This window comes from Dromiciops gliroides, chromosome 1, assembly GCF_019393635.1.
Source record: "Dromiciops gliroides isolate mDroGli1 chromosome 1, mDroGli1.pri, whole genome shotgun sequence".
Lineage (NCBI taxonomy): Eukaryota > Metazoa > Chordata > Mammalia > Microbiotheria > Microbiotheriidae > Dromiciops > Dromiciops gliroides.
In genome coordinates, this window is record NC_057861.1 from 436,703,107 (window position 1) to 436,719,947 (window position 16,841).

The following is a 16,841-nucleotide window of genomic DNA, read 5'->3' on the forward strand; positions in this document are numbered from 1 at the left end:
TGCTAACTTACCTAATGCACTACACCTAACTAGCTGCAGACGATACTTTACATTCCATCTAAGAAACTACCAGAAAATTAGGATGCATGTGGACATCTTGCAGCCAAGCACAATCAATTTTTCAATTAGACTAGCATTAACCAATAAACTGAGTCAATGGCCTTTCTTGATCACCAAAGACTTTGAGTGAGGGCTAACAGAGTCTTTTATGACAATGAGTAAAAACAACAGCAAAATCTTGAGCAACACAGATATTTCTTCTTCTGATTGGCTATCAATGACACAGAATTGAGATAACATCAATTGGACCTCACCTTCTGAAACCCCCTTAACCACAGCCTAAACAGGATTCAAGTCATAGTCACAAGAATAAGCCTCTCAAGTGATAGGAGCAGTCTTCAGGTGATAGGGGTTACTATAATAGTTTAAATCGATGACGTTTGGTCTTTTAGGTTAATCAAGTTTTTCTAGAAAGTGGGTAATGGGTGGGGTTGCAAAGGTTTTTACAAAATTACAAAGGTAATTACAAGATGGGCAGGTAGGTGATACAGCGGATAGAGTACCAGGCCTGAAGTGGGGAAGACACATCTTCCTGAATTAAAATCCGGCTTCAGACACTTACTAGCTGTGTGACCCTGGGCAAGTCACATAACCCTATTTGCTTCTCAGTTCCTCATCTGTAAAATAAGCTTGAGATGGAAATGGCAAACCACCCCTGAATCTTTGCCAAGAAAATCCCAAATGGGGTTGAAAAGAGTCTGGACAACAACAACAAAACACTCTAGAATCAACCCTGGTACTCTTAAAATTGTGCTGCGTCCAGCATGGACTCCCTGTGTGTACTCATCTAGATCAGCTGCTTTCCCCAGTTTTTTGTTTTCTTCTAATGCTCTTTTCATTTTCTCTTTCAGAGTTTAGATTTAGTGGCCCCACTATAACTGACCGTTTGTTATGCACTTTCTAGTTTCATTTAAAAGGCCTTCAAATGATTCTGCTTGAGATCTCTTGTCAAGCTTTCTTTAAACTTGGTTCCCCACCCCTACCCTCAATGCTTTATTTTACAAGGTGATACTGACAAATTTCTATCTGTAAAAATGAGATGAAATGATGGATCAAACATCAATTATTATTACTGTTATTGTTATTATGATTTATTGTCTTTGGTAACTGCAAGTACAATCCTCATTTTGAAGACTTCTTTCCTATAATAGAATAAACTCTCATTAAGTATGGTTTGTAGGGGGGCAGCTGGGTGGTGCAGTGGATAGAGCACTGGCTCCTGAAGTCACGAGGACCTGAATTCAAATCTGACCTCAGACACTTAACACTTACTAGCTGTGCGACCCTGGGCAAGTCACTTAACCCCAATTGCCTCACTAAAAAAAAAAAAGTATGGTTTATAGTAATCCTTTTTGTTTGCATGTTAATAGTTTCCTTTGAAGCACATCCACTTGTTGCTCCAACTAATTTGTTTGCTAAAAAAGTTTTTCCCCCTTTATTGCCATTTCTAGAAAAAGTTTGCCTTCCTCTCCCCAATTAAAACATAACAATCTTTTGTCACAGTCATTTTCAAGATATTTACTAGTATCTGAGCTGAGAAGAGTGTCCATCTGAGATAACAATAATATCATTGACCATATATCATCCTTGGGTTATGGGAACCACAATTATGGGAGTCAATCCTTCATAGGTTTTCACCCAGACAAGAGGAGTCTGTATCTGAGGTCACGTACTGAAGACAATCTTAGACAAGAAAGAAGGCTGTAGTACTTGGGAGGATTGATAAAGACCTCTTGCAGCGATGAGGTTTAAGCTCTTAGAAGAATCTAGGGAAACTAAGAAGTGGGTGAGAAGACAGAGCATTTCAGACATGGAGGACAGCAGGATATGAATTGGAAGAATACCAAGAAGGCCATTAGGACTAAAGCATGGAGGAAGAGTAAAGTGTAAGAAGACCACAAATGTAAGAAGGGGCCAGGTTTGGAACTTTAAATACCAAAAAGAGAACTTTTTATTTGATTCTGGAAGCAATGAGGAGCTCATTGAGCAAAAGGATTTCAGACCTAATGCTTTAGAAAAATCAACTTGGCAGCTGAGTGGAAGATGGGCAGCAATGAGGATAGATTTGAGACAAGGAGATTAGTTAGAAGTTCACTGTAATAGTCTAGCAAGAGATGATGAAGATTTGAAGTAGGGTAGTGGTTACACGAATAGAGAAAAGGGGATGCAAATGAGAGATGTTTCAAAGGTATTAATGAAAAGTTTGGCAACTGATTGGATATGAAGGTTGAGTGAGAGTTAAGGATGAAACTAAGGTAAAATGAAGAGCTCTTACATCTCTCCCTTTCCAGTTTCACAATTACTCTATTTTCTCTATGGCTATAGATGTGCGGCATTTTCTTGTCTGAAAGTCAGAGAAGATCATCAAGGAGCTTCACTGACACAATGTACATCTCTTTGTAACTTAGTCTTAGAGACTGAGGTCTGAAACATTGACTGACTGACTGACTTGTCCAGCGTCACGCCTGTCCAGCTGGTAGGTATCAGAAGTGGGAGCTGAATGCAGCTTCTTCTGACTCTAAGGCCAGCACTAGAGAACTTCAGCAATATATACAGTTTTTTTCATTCATGCAAAGTACATACATGTAAAATTCGTATGCAGTGCTCTATAGTGCTGCCCTTGGAGTCAGGGAGATAGATCCATCCATCCATTCCTCTATCTATGGAACCACACAACTTAGCAATTGATTATACATAATCTTGCATTCATTTATGATTTTTCCATGATTGTAATAAGACTTAAGAAGTCAAGTTTTGTATCTTTATGCAACTGTTCCCTATCCCCATACTGACTGTAGGCACCGATGAGTATTTTCTTCATGATGGATATGAGTGATAGATAATCCTTCACAACTGTACTTTTTGCTTTGCTCTTCTCCTCTCGTTAGTTTTCTAAATGAGCCCTTTTGAGGGCTGGAGTGCTCCTGTGAAAGACAGGGATTATGGAACAAAAAAATGTCGACTCATTTTCCTGCCTGGAAAATACTCTCTACCAGTCAAAGTGTGTTTCATGGAACACTGGTTGTTTTGTTCAATGGGAACAGTGGTTCTGTGGAAAAACTTCAATCCCAGCAATTTCTTCCTAAGAAATATTAAATATAAATACTGTATACTTAACTTCTTGAAATTTGCTCTAAAATCCCCCCACCCTTCTGTTATCTCAGTAGCATTCTATATCCCTCAGCTAAGAATTTTTGAGTCCCACCTGTATATTCTAAGCCCAAATTAACTTGTAAAATGCTGCTTTATGCTATCTTGTAAGGATCATGCAGTTTGTTGAGATTCTCAACATGAAGCTGTGGGGATTTTTCCTTCTTAGTTAATGAAAAATATCTACTTGTATATCTGGAAATGAGATCTCAAATTTCCAAACAACACACAACATATCCTCATCTCAAGGGCAATCTATAACAGCTTCTGTGGGGATCTAAATCCTAAAGAAAAGTTTTTTCATAGTTCTTATTTGTAAGAGTTTTATTGTCCTCAGACTTCCCAAATTCCTAAAAAGAGAATGCCAAACATTTTTTGGGAGGGGCTGGGAAATGAGGGTGAAATGACTTGCCCAGGGTCACCCAGCTGGGAAGTGTCAAGTTTCTGAAGCCGAATTTGAACTCAGCATCTCCTGAATCCAGAGCCAGTGCTCTATCCACTGCGCCACCTAGCTGCCCCTTCCCAAACACTCAAGTTAAATAAGTGGGCAATCCTCAGATGACAGTGATTTAGCTTCCAGAATAAAATGTTATATTTAAAAGGGACCTTAACCATCCTATAGTTCAATTCTTTTCAAGTTACATAAAATGATTTGTCCAACTAATTAACCAGCTAATAAGTGACAGAGCAGGGATCAGGTCTCTACAGTCACAGTTCAATGATCTTTTCACTTCAACCATAATACTGCTAATTCAGGTACATATGTCAACCTATAATACACAATCTTAGAGTTGTTCAGCTACATGTGGACAAAGAAAAATCATGTCTTAAATAAAAACCATGCTAGAATTTTTAAAAAATGAAATACATACTATTTCATTAATCCCACTGAGCTTGCCCGAAGTAAGCTTTGGTCTGGAAGTAGGTCTTGGAGGAGGGACAATGGTGCCTGCAGAAAGAGGAGTTGTAGGCCTGGCTAGTGAGGAAAAAAAGAGAATTTGAAGGAAATAATTAGTAATTAGAAAAATCTGAGCTTATCCTATTATAATGGAAAAGTAAACAAATAAAATTATAATAGCTTTTGTGAGTTCTATTTTCCAAATATTTTACAAAATAAATTTATATTTTGATTGTCCCTATGACTCAAAAATCTATCAGATGTGGTTTTTAAAACATCACTATTATTGGGGAAATTAATACCCAAAACATGATTGAAATGATATTTCTATTATTATTATTATTAGCATTAAACTTATGAAACTAGATAAAAATAAATATAGCACTCAAAAATCAGCCTTCAATTTCCCCCCTCTGCATTTGTTTTGCATGGAGTTATTGGAGGATTTAAAAAAAGCCTTTAGGTTTAAATACAATACCTTAGACCTGGCAACTTGAACTACAAGCACAATAGTTACCTGAACCAAATAGTAATTTAACTCACATGCAGATAAAAAGCATTACAACTCTATATTAGCTTACTAAAAATCTTCCAAGTTAATACAAGGTTAAATAAAAACAATAAAATGTTTACATTTTTTCTGAGCTATTGTTGACTCCTAATTGTTTAGGTTTTTTCTTCCAATTAAAAAAGAACTGATAGACCTGAATATTTTCTCTAAGAATATATTAAATTGTTTCCATTTGAACCATGGATTGATACTTTCCCACAGAAGGGAATTACTGGGTGATATTCAGGTACATCATCATGAAAAAAAAATAAATTAACTAGTGTAAAAATTATTTGGAGAATGAAAGGATGAAGTGTGGGAGCAGAAATGCATGAACTCATAATAACAATAAAGGAATTATTTGACAACTTAAAAGTTTTCTCTCATAGACCAGGAGTCCTAAAAGTCTTAGTGTAATGTAAGCTGCACTAAGACTCATGGGACACCCTAAATTTTTTCTCACACATCTACTTAGTATATAGCCTCTGCTTCTCATTCTCTTCCTCCCCCTTCCTCCCTTCTTCCCTCTGTTGATATATTTCTATATCTAGAGATATGTGTATGTGTTCATGTGTGTAGAAATATTCTTAAATAAAGGGGGAAGTATGTTTAGCATATACACAATGTATAAAACAGATGTGAATATGAATAAATATGTAAAAAGACATGAAATTTAGCAAGCAGCTTAGACCACCAAAAAAAAAAAAAGACATAGAACAAAGGGCACAGGATAGACAGCCACAAAAGAGAATTTGGGGGATTGGGGTCGGGGGAATACTGGTTGGTGAATTGGAAAAACGAAACTAGAAACTAAAGATTACTTGAGTACTTAACTAGATACTTTAAAATGTTAAGACAACACTTGATGGGTAGAGAAAACAAACATAAGGGAGAGAGCTTCCGTAGAAAGAGGAAATGGGGGGAAAAAAAAAAAGAAAGAGGAAATAGGAGATTAGGGCATTGCTTTTTGTGGTGCTGTTTTTAAACCAGACGTGAGTTCACTGGATAGAGATTTCCTGGTGAGGAACTTCTACTAATCCAACCTACAGTCTTAGAGAATTGCCTAGAACACTGAGAGGTTAAGTGACTTGTCCAGAGTCATATAGTATGCACAAAGGCAGAACCTGAATCCACATACTCCTGACTCTGAGGTCGGCTGTCTACTCAACACAATGCCTCTCTCTTATTCTGGGTAGTAAGGAATGTGTTAAATTCACAAAATGGAATCTGCTGTGACCAAGGCCAGCTCAATAAAATCACACAAAAGGATGTAAAAGAAAAGAGGAGACAGTGAGAAAGCAATGCAGGGTGAGATGGTTTCCAGAATTAGAAGAAATGAGAGCTTAGGAGATACAGCCTAAGCCAGTCCAAATCCTACTATTACTCTTTGGTTTTCATTATATCCATAATTCTCCTGTTGTCACTTGTAACTTGTGAACTTTAACTTACAAGTCAAAAGATAAGGGAGCACAAGTTGAGATCTATACCTACAGAACTGCACACAGCCTGGTTACAGTTAGCCTGTAATGCAGAAAAGTGGTCACATTATTCAAATTCTCACTGCATACTTTACATGTAATTATAATGTTGAACAGTGTGAATTCAAATAATATTATAACCACTTCATGGGATTACTTGTTCTCACTATATCAGTGAGTACTAATCAGGAGGACCTAGTTGTGAACCTAACATGACCATTTTAAAGCCTGATACAGCACCTTGTTCTCCCAAACCACCATTAGATCTGTGAAGCTCTTGGTTATTTTAAAACTTGAGAGACAACTTAGAATAGTCCAGTCACGTATCTGGAGCCACTGACTACCTCTCCCTCCTTTTTTATTAAAAAAAAATGTAATTTTAATTTATAAATTAGACTCTGAATGTAACTCAGAGGTAATGGTAAGAATTCAGTAACTCATAATGGTAATGCCAATCTCTGCTCCTGTAAGCTCCCCAGGTTTCTTTACTGGGGGGATTTAAAGAGGGGATTGTTTATGCATCAAGATAATTAGTATATATATTTTTTAGTGAGGCAATTGGGGTTAAGTGACTTGCCCCAGGGTCACACGCTAGTAAGTGTTAAGTGTCTGAGGGCCGTATTGAACTCAGGTACTCTGACTCCAGGCCGGTGCTCTAGCCACTGCGCCACTAGCTGCCCCAGTATATATATTTTTAATGCCCATGTACCATTGCTCCTAAAAGGACCCCACTGAAAACAGGGGGTTTCTTGAACAGATCACTGCAGTGAGGAACTTGCATTAGTCTCCATAAGACAGCCCTTGTTTTACTGTTTTTTTAAATGTTGATTAGTTGGGGGGGGGGTGCCAGGGTTCCAGAGAAGGGAGTAGCAGTAGTTTTTAAAAAGTGATCCGTAATGAACAATAATAGGAGATATAGTAATGTCAGCCTAAACCAGTCCTCTGACTCTAGCTGTTAGCTAAGAGTAATGTACAATGCATGCTTGCCATACCATCATATATCTGAGCAAAGGTAGAGACTACACTAGAGTCCATCGGTATTGAAGATGACGTAGAAGACTTTTCAACAGCACTCTCAGTCTCTTCAGTCAGTGATATTTCAGGACACACAACATTATAGCCACGGTTACTTTGATCTTCAGAGGCATAGTTGTTGGAAGATCTCCCAGGCAAAGCATCGGGGAACTTGAAGAGATTTTCAGTTTTACAATGCAATCTTTGGAAAGCCTTCTGGTCTGCATTTGTGTGTTTAATTGTAACAAGTTCATCAGTAAAGGAAATCCACTGACTTTGTGACCATGATGCAAAAGATAAGACATCTGTGCTTTCTGATGAGGCTGCTACATCAGGGTGGCACAGTGAGTTACAGAAAAGTCTGGTGATGGGCTCTGGCCTCAGAATCTGACTCACTTCCAAGTAAAGATTCAGCTATTATACACCCAGGCAAACCAATGGGAAGGAAGAGGAATTCCTATTCTGCTCTTTAAGGACAGCTGAAGGAGAAGAAAAAGATTGAAAACTAAAAGCAACAAGTAAATTCTAAAACTTGTATTTTACATCTACATAATATACAGCTATACAGTTTCTAGTGCTCTTATATGACCTGAAGCTGCCAACAATTATACATTGTACATAACTTGGTAAACATACATTAAGTTTGGAAAATAGAGAATGTGCAAGCACATTTTAAAATGTATACATGTATAAAGAGGATTCCTTTAAGAAACATAACTAGCTAAAATATTTTCTTCCCCCTCCCCCCAAGTTTAATGCAACTAACTACCACAGAGCAGACCAAATCCAACAAAGTCAAGAGATAGTATTGGGCTCATCTGCCCTGCAATAATGTTATGAATATCTTTATAAGGAAATCATATTCTTTTGAGTTTTAAATATACCTCAATGGAAATTATTTAAAAATGACCAAAATTTCTACAAGATGATTTTATATGACACCAGGGCAGGCCTCCTTAGGCAGGGCAGGTAAAGTGGAAAAGCCCTGCCCAGAAATGTCTTCCCTACCCAGACCTGGGCAAATCACTTCACATCTAAGGGGCCTCAGTTTTCTCACTTGTAAAATTGGGGATTAATTTAAGTTTAATAATTTAAGACTCTAAGGTCCCTTCTAGATCTAAAATCTCCAAACCTATTATCTCAACAGTGCCCCATATACCATAAGATTCCTTTGGGGTTTTAGAGAAATTAATAGTCTCAAGTAATTTAGGGTGATTTACACTGTTTTACTTCCTGACAGCTAAGGTTAGACCAATAAATGGGGTCTGATGGGCAAAGGAGATAATGAAAGGGTATGAGACATTGCAATGAGGGAAGGTCTCGATGGGATACCACAGCAGGCAGCATGAGGTACTAAGTTTGGGGGAAGGAGTAAATACTGAGTAGAAAAAGGAAATAGAAAGAAACAATGCAAACTCTGCCTGCTTTTTTAAGCTGTGTGATAGAAACCATTCAATACAGTCTTGGATAATGTAACAGAATTTGATGAGTGATTTATTTCTAATTCAAATGATAGCTTAACAGAATAACAGATTAATTCGTTAAGTCATCTTAATATTTCTTAGCAAAAGATATATTCTGATGCTATTATGCAGACAGTAGTGGAAGACTGGTTTCTTTCATGCCTAATGAAGAACCTTGAACAAATTAGAAAAAACTTAAATAATGGCTTTGATAAATATTTCAAATAAGAAATGATTACCAAATGATTACTAGATGAAAAAGTATTACCTGAGGTAAAGGTGAAATATTCTTTAAGTAGGAGGCAAGAAAATGAAAAAAAGACTTTGAGGTAGGGAAGAAAGGCACAGATCAAACTAAAAAGAAAGCAGCATGAAACAAAACAAACTTCAAAAAAAAGTTTCTCTGGAATACTAATTAAAAATTTTTCTTTTGTGATTTCTAGGTGAACAGCTAATAAAAAAGATACCAAAGCCACACTAGGAAAAAAAAAACACATTTAGAAATCTCTCCATTCAAAAATCAACCCCACTTAAAAATTTTAACTACAAAAAAAAAAAAAAAGAAAAAGCAAGACTGAAAATAAGCCTTTGTTATTCTTGTACTTTTCTTTTCCAACATTTTTGTACAATCACATCAGAAAACAATCCAATTTATATATTCAATTAGGTTTCTATTTGCCAAAAATTTAAGACTTTTGGACTCATACAAACTTGGGGGGGGGGCAGGGCAATGAGGGTTAAGTGACTTGCCCAGGGTCACACAACTAGTAAGTGTCAAGTGTCTGAGGCCGGATTTGAACTCAGGTCTTCCTGAATCCAGGGCCGATGCTCTATCCACTGCGCCACTTCGCTGCCCCCTCATACAAACTTTTAACACTAAACACTACCCCATAGTATCCAAGTATCAATATCATCGTTATTACTAAACTGAAATTAAATGAAATGGTAAATAGCATGTACAAACTTATAAATGCTAGTGAACAATTTAATGCAATTTCTTATTTAAAAAATGATGTTTTTTACCTGATGTCAATTGTGTTGAGTTAGATGAATCAAGAGATGGTCCAAACAATGGGTCCCATGCAAGTAAGTCACTGTTCCCCTTCCTAACATTCCAAAAACAAAAAAAAATTAAACACCCAATATGCTTTAACAGCATAAAACTAAATCACTTGTATTTGATTCATGCTAGGATTCCTATCTAATTAAAACAAAACCTTATGTTACATAACTGTTATGTTTAAAATAGGTTACTATTTTTAAACAGTGTTGTAAACTTCCAATGCCCTAAAAACTAACTAAACAACACTTAAATGCAGAGTATAAATAATTCATTCTGCATTTTAAAAAATATTCATATTGTCTTCTCCCCTTGCAGCAAGTAAGAAATTTACTTTGCAAAGTGAGTTTTCTTTTGGGGATAGGGATCAGATACAGATGAAAACCAGTGATACCTTCTCTCAAGGAAAGTTGATTCTGGGTGAAAATGTTTATTTCTGGAAGGATGCAAAACATCACCTTAAAAACACAACAAAATAAAAGAAGCTGCCACTACATTAGGCAAAGAAAGTTGTAGTTAGCATTGGTATGTCTGCCCCACCCATGTAAAGGTACTACTCGAAAATCAAACTGGAATTTTTACCATCCAGGCAAACTGTAATATCCTAAAACAATTCCAACAGAAACATGTACTATAGTATTCCAAAGAATTAGCAGTCCTTACCCTGAAAAAGAAAAGGGGCTAAGGATTTGACAATGGGAAAGCATATTTTAAAAATCAAATAAAAACAACATATTTAAAAACTATTAACTATATATTTTTTTTCAGTACCATTTACTCTCCTCCAAGAGCTAATTTGTTATCTCACTTATCTTTATAGCACTCTTGTAAGGTTAGTAGGTCAGGCTAAGTAAGATAAGCCTGGTTCAAAGGTGAACATGAAAGAATTAGTCAATGCAGTCATCACTGTGGAGATGCTTCCTGTGGTCACTATAAACATTGTGGGATACATACAAACTCCTCAAAAAGGATGGTTCGAAACTATCTTGGCCCAGCATATCAGTAATAAGCTTAAGAGGTGCTTCAATAAAAAAAAATGGCACATATCCAAGAAGAGGCCTTTATCAAGTACTGCAAGAAAGATACAGGAAGGTAGGATGATGAAGGCAAGAATCAGCTAGACAAAGAGTTCAACAGCATGAAGAAATATTGCCAAGTTATATGGGTCACTGACTATACCCATATGTGTCTGATTCCTCTGAAGTAGAAAAGTCTCACCTGATAGCAATGATAGCAATGTGGCTAAGAAACTGGACTAGGTCCAGAAAAAGCTGAAGTAGCAGATGCTTATATCCATTGTGTATGGGCCGAATGGGGTGACTGATGTCAATGGAGTGATCAAGGGCAAAAGTTACAAAGGAATCACCAACTGGCAGGCAAAGAAACTGTCCCATAAAATCCACCAAGGCCTGTACAAAGTGGTCTGCATTGGAGCTTGGCATTCTGAACATGTGACATTCTCTGTTGTCCGGGGTAATCAGAAGAGCTATCACTACTGAGATCAACAAAGAATAGCTACAAAGTTGTCCAGGGCTACCAGATCAAGCAAAGACAATAAACTGATCAAAAACAGTGCATCTACTAATTATGAAATGACCTTTCTTACAAAAGTGTTTACCCTCTGGGTGAAGATGAAGTAACCAGTGACTTTATCATAATGAAAGATGGTGTTTTTGGAAACAAGAAACATGTCCTCACTCTATAGAAGTCCTTGCTGGAATATAACAAAAAAGGAAAATATTGGATGTTGGAGGGGATGTGGGAAAACTGGGATGCTAATCCACTGTTAGTGGAGTTGTGATAAGGTCCAACCATTCTGGAGAGCAATCTAGAACTATGCCCAAAGGGCTACAGAACTGTGCATACCCTTTGATCCAGCAATATCACTGCTAGGTTTATATCCCAAAGACATCCCCAAAAAGAGAAAAAGACTTATTTGTACAAAAATATTTATAGCAGCTCTTTTTGTGGTGGCTAAAAAATAGAGCAGAGTGGCTAAATAAGCTGTGGCATATGATGGTGATGGAATATTATTGTGCTATAAGAAATGACAAACAGGATGATTTCAGAAAGGCCTGGAAAGACTTATTATGAACTGATGTATCATGAAGTGAGTAAAACCAAGAGAACATTGTGCAGAGATACAACAATATTGTCTGATGAAGAACTGTGAGTGACTTAACTATTCTCAGCAATACAATGAGCCAAGACAACCCTAAAGGACTAATGATGAAAAATACTATCCACCTTCAAAGAAAGAACTGATATTGATTGAACACAGACTGAAGCATGCTATTTTTCACTCTTTCATTTTTTTCGTTTAGTCAAGTTTTCTTGTACAAAATGACTAACATGGTAATGCTTGTTTAATTGCACAGTATAGCCCATATCTGATTGCTTACCACCTCAGGGAAGGAAGAGAGGAAGGAAGGGAGGAGGGATAAAATTTGGAACTCAAAACTATAAATAAAAATGTTTATTATTTTAAAACAAAAGAAAGTCCTTGCTGGTACAGACTAAATGTTGCACCTCAGAGAAGAATAACTTGAAATTTATCAATACTCCCTCCAAACTTAGCCATGTCCAAACTGTGAAGGAATAGAAATCTTTTATGGGACCACTCAAAAAGGATGTTGCCAAAGAAAAAGCTACTTAATGTTTGCAAGTCACCTGGGAGCTGGGGGACTCAATAAAACTGGAATTAAAAAAAATTTACCTGAAATCAAAACATGGGGGCTTTTAAGAGGTTATCCTTGTTCACAAATGTGAAGTTACAAGATGGAGTTCTTGGGGGAGGTGATGAATGGGAAACAGGGGTAGCAGTTAACTGATATGGATCAAAAGCTAAAGCACCATGATTTCTGCTGTGAATGAATCTGTGAATGCTATGAATCAGTACTTAGGTACTATTGATCTCTTTAAATATAACAACTATTTAAAGTCAGTAGTCCCTTGAATGCAAACTTACATTGAAGTTTGCAGAAGTATACTTTAGTTACAACTTTGACAAGTAACATACTTTCTAATTTGACTAAACACATTAAGATTCTGTAAATAGTTCTTCAAATTAAAGTCTTTATTTTAAAACAATGAACAGTTTGTAAAATATAACATGAATTAACACCATGCTGTGTAGTTTCTACCTCTGAGGATGCTAATACATTAAAAAAAAAATCAATCCGTTAATGTCTCTAAAATTTCCCTTTGCAGTTGGAAGAAATGCAAGCAAAGAAATTATACATTTAACGATGGATAAGGAAAAGGAGTTCAAGATACAATGTGTAATTATGGCTTAAGTGGTAAATAACACTGATTTTCAGTATGCATGCTGACCAATATGTATGCTAAGTTGAAATTCACACTGTGCCCTCACTTCAAAAGGCAGGGAAGTGATATTCCTTCCTGGTTTTGACAATTCATGAATTACAAGGTCCATTGTACAAGGTAACTACCAAAGCTGATAAAAGAAATTAATATGTATGAATGAAGCCAAATGAAATGTAGACATTTGTGGTCTTCTGGTAATATTATTTATGTGGAAGTAGCCAAAACTCCAGCTGGGCTGAAGTAATCACTTATCTCTTAAAATGTGAAATAATTTTAAATAGTCAGAAACAGTAACAAAACCATGGCAACGCAAAAACTCCAACTCAGGGTTTTTTCTTACAAAATTAAGAGAGAAAGGATGACTGATAGCCAATAATTAGAAATAAAAGCACAACTGGATAGTCAAAGGTAACTATTTTCAAAAGTAACTTTCTACCAAAAAGAACATAATATAAAAAAAGTGATACAAAATGTAAAATATAATTTTAAATAATGAACTTACTCATTGGATGGAGCAGAAAGCTTTGATTTTGTTAACTCTTCACCTAATTAAAAAATTAAAATGTTATGACAAATAAAAATCATATAATTTGAGTAACAAAATCAGTCAATGCCATGAGAACAAAAACACAAAATACACACATGCAGATAAAAATGACATTACATGCACCTAACCATTCTGAGGAGGGGAACAGTTTATGTTGGCACCAAGAAAGAGCTATGTATCAACTACCACATTTCTAGTAGTATCTGGTAAGTTTGGGGGAAAGGAGAAGGAATTCCAGCTGAATTGTCTCAGTATTTGTTACCATGTTCACAAAAATCTTCCTTGGATTTACCATCAGAGTAACAGGTACCTAACAGAAAGTGAGATCACAGAGCATTCCTGTGCCCTCTAGTGGAATCTTCCAAATATAAAGCTGTTAAAAGCCAATAACTAAAATGAATACTGACTTCTTTTAATAAGATTCACTTCTTAAAGTTTGTAAAAAAAAATACAAAAATATAAACTTGCTTGTTCCTAATCTATGAGATAACAGGAAGAAATGATGAATAAAAATCTTTTTCTTAATCAGAGAGTGTTATATTCTTTGTATCCTAGATGGTCCCTTATTGAGTTTTAGAAAGGAGAAATAATTCTACTATAAATGGTTATTTATACAAAAATTTAACACAAATGCTTTTAAGAGTGACTTAGAAAATGTTTATGGTATGTCATAACTATTACAGCTAAAATTTATTAAGCTAAAATATGCTAAATATATTTGACATACTTGAAGCCACACAAGACACCAATGTCTTTTATCTCTACCATAAATATAAAATTGTATTCTAGTTAATACAAAACATTTTGTAAGTACTTAATTTCTGCTATAGCTGTGGGGAGATTTTAGAGTTACAGAGAATTAGAGTTAGGGTTAGGGTTAACATTTGGAACAGGCTCAGATTTTACTCAATATTTTCTTGCCAGAAAAGATATCCCTTAATTAATAAAGCTTTAAATTATATAGTCTTCTTAAAAGGAATAATAGGACATTGTGAGAAGTGAAAGAGGCATTAAAAGTCATCTAGTCTTTTCCCTGTTCTATAGATGAGACCCAGGCCGTACTTCCCCAAGATAACATAGATAGTAAATAGCAGAGTCGGGATTGGAATCAAGGTCTTCTGAATCAAAATTCAGTCTATTTTTTTCACTATGCTAAAATATCATAACAATATATAGCAATATATACCTTAAGTTCAATAGCCAGGGATGTTGGCTACAGTCATTAACTACATCTTAGATTAAAAACCATGCTATTTTAACAGTTAATGACATAAATGTAATGGAATGTTGGTGTGGTAAAAGAAACGAGGAACAGGAAGAATTAAGAGGAACATGGGAAGACATGAACTGATGCAAAGTGAAATAAGACAATATGTACAATACCTACGACAATATAAATTTCAAGAACAAAAAGCCAAAATGCTGTGTAAGTGTGATAACCAAACTTGGCCTCGAGTGAAGAACTGAGAAAATGCATCTTCCTCCTTTCACTGTAGAAGCAGAGGATCCTGCATGGGCAATACTGTATTTCCTATCAGATGGGACTGAGGTTGGTTGGTTTTGCTGAAATATTTTCCTTTTTCTTTTTTATTCTTTGTTATAAGAAAGGGCTTGCTAGGGAAACCAGGGGGTATATTCACAAATGAATATGATTTAACAATAAAAGGTATTAATAAAAATGGGAAAGAACTGAAAAATTAGTTAATGCTATATAGGAGGTGACATGAGAAAGATCACGAAGACTTTAAAAACTAGCCTATGAAAAGAATCCAGGTTGGTCTCAAAACAGAACTTTAAAAATATATATTACATTATATTTTGCATTACATTACATTTTAAAAATTCACTTACAAATGAAATGATATTTTAAACACACCTTTTAATTTCTGGCCCTCCCACACCCAACTCAGAACAACGCCATGCCCTCATTCTGCCACACCTGCAAAAGAGGGTGGGCCAGGAATATTAATACCATGGTGCTAGTCATGTATAACTGTGTAATGCTTAACCTTCTCCCACAAAGCTTTGCATGTTGAAAGGGCTAACCTCAGGTTAAAGGAATGAATTTCAGATACTGTCACATCAGGATAAAGAGTCACTTTAGGGATAAAAGACCTGCTCAACAGTCTAGATATGTTAAAAAACAAACCAAAACAAAAAAGACTCTAAAATAGCAGCAACTATATGAAAGATTGTTCCAAATTACTAATAATTAAAAGATGCAAATTAAAACAACTCTGTTGGAAGGCCTTTGGGAATACAGGTATAATTAATATCCTGTTATTGGAGTTGTGATTTCATCCAACCTTTCTGGAAAACAACTGTAAATTATTCAAGGAAAGTCACTAAACTGTTCATATCCTTACAGTCATCAATCCATTCTGAGCTTCTTTAGCAAAGAGGTAAAAAAGGTAGAAAGTCCTGTATGCATACTAGAATGAAGACATTTTTATATATCAGGAAAAAAAAACCTTGAAAAAAGTGGATATCAACTGATTGAAGAATTGCTGAACAAACCATGATGATATGAATATAGAAAATATTATTATACAATAATAAACTATGAATACATTCAGAAAAATCACCACACCTAAATATAGGCTAACAGACTTTAAAATGTAATTTCTTCCCTCTCCCCCAATCTATATATTAGGAATTTGTTTTAAAAGGCCTTGGAGAGAATTCATCTGATTGAGGGAAATACCTTATATGATCAGTAATTTAAAAAAATAATAAATGGCAATGACCAGTTTCAATCCCAGGGAACCACTGATGCATTATACTCCTTCCCCCTCTCAGTACAGGAGCAGTAGGAGAGTTGCTGTCTTGGATGATTTCTCTGAACTCTCTTCTTATGGTTACAAGGGAGGGTTCAATGGTAAAATAGGAAGTAGGAAGGTAGGAAATGACAATATATAAAAATCAAAAAGTACCAAATTAATAATAATAAATAAAATAGAACTTTAACAACCATAACAAAACCCCAAGCCTGACATTCTCCACCATTTTGTCTAGTTGGTAAGAAAAACTAGGAAAGATTGGTCTTGCTGAACTTTCTTCTCTTTGTTACCAGGGATGGCTTCCTGGGAAGGGAAGGCACAGGCAACATATTGGGAAATAAAACATGAAAGGTAATAATAAAAATATTCTTTATAAAGAAATGTTTGGTCCAACTGTGACTACTCTATAGTAAGAGGGACAAAAAGCTATAACAACCTTTCAAATATCGACTAGACTGAGTATTCCTTATACAAACTATTATTGTAATATTCCTATTCAAGAAACTTTTCAAAA

At 35.6% G+C, this 16,841-nt stretch overlaps 1 protein-coding gene across 2 annotated transcripts in view; it reads right to left on the reverse strand.

Annotated features, from left to right (window-relative positions):
- Positions 1-16,841, reverse strand: part of FCHO2 (FCH and mu domain containing endocytic adaptor 2) — a 151,939-nt gene that overhangs the window by 18,655 nt on the left and 116,443 nt on the right. For both annotated transcript variants that reach the window (XM_043973083.1, XM_043973075.1), the window contains exons 16-18: positions 13,503-13,545; positions 9,637-9,719; positions 4,083-4,186 (exon numbers count right to left, since the gene is read on the reverse strand). In XM_043973083.1, coding sequence (XP_043829018.1) covers positions 4,083-4,186; positions 9,637-9,719; positions 13,503-13,545 — 230 coding nt within the window. The remainder of the gene's footprint in view (positions 1-4,082; positions 4,187-9,636; positions 9,720-13,502; positions 13,546-16,841) is intronic.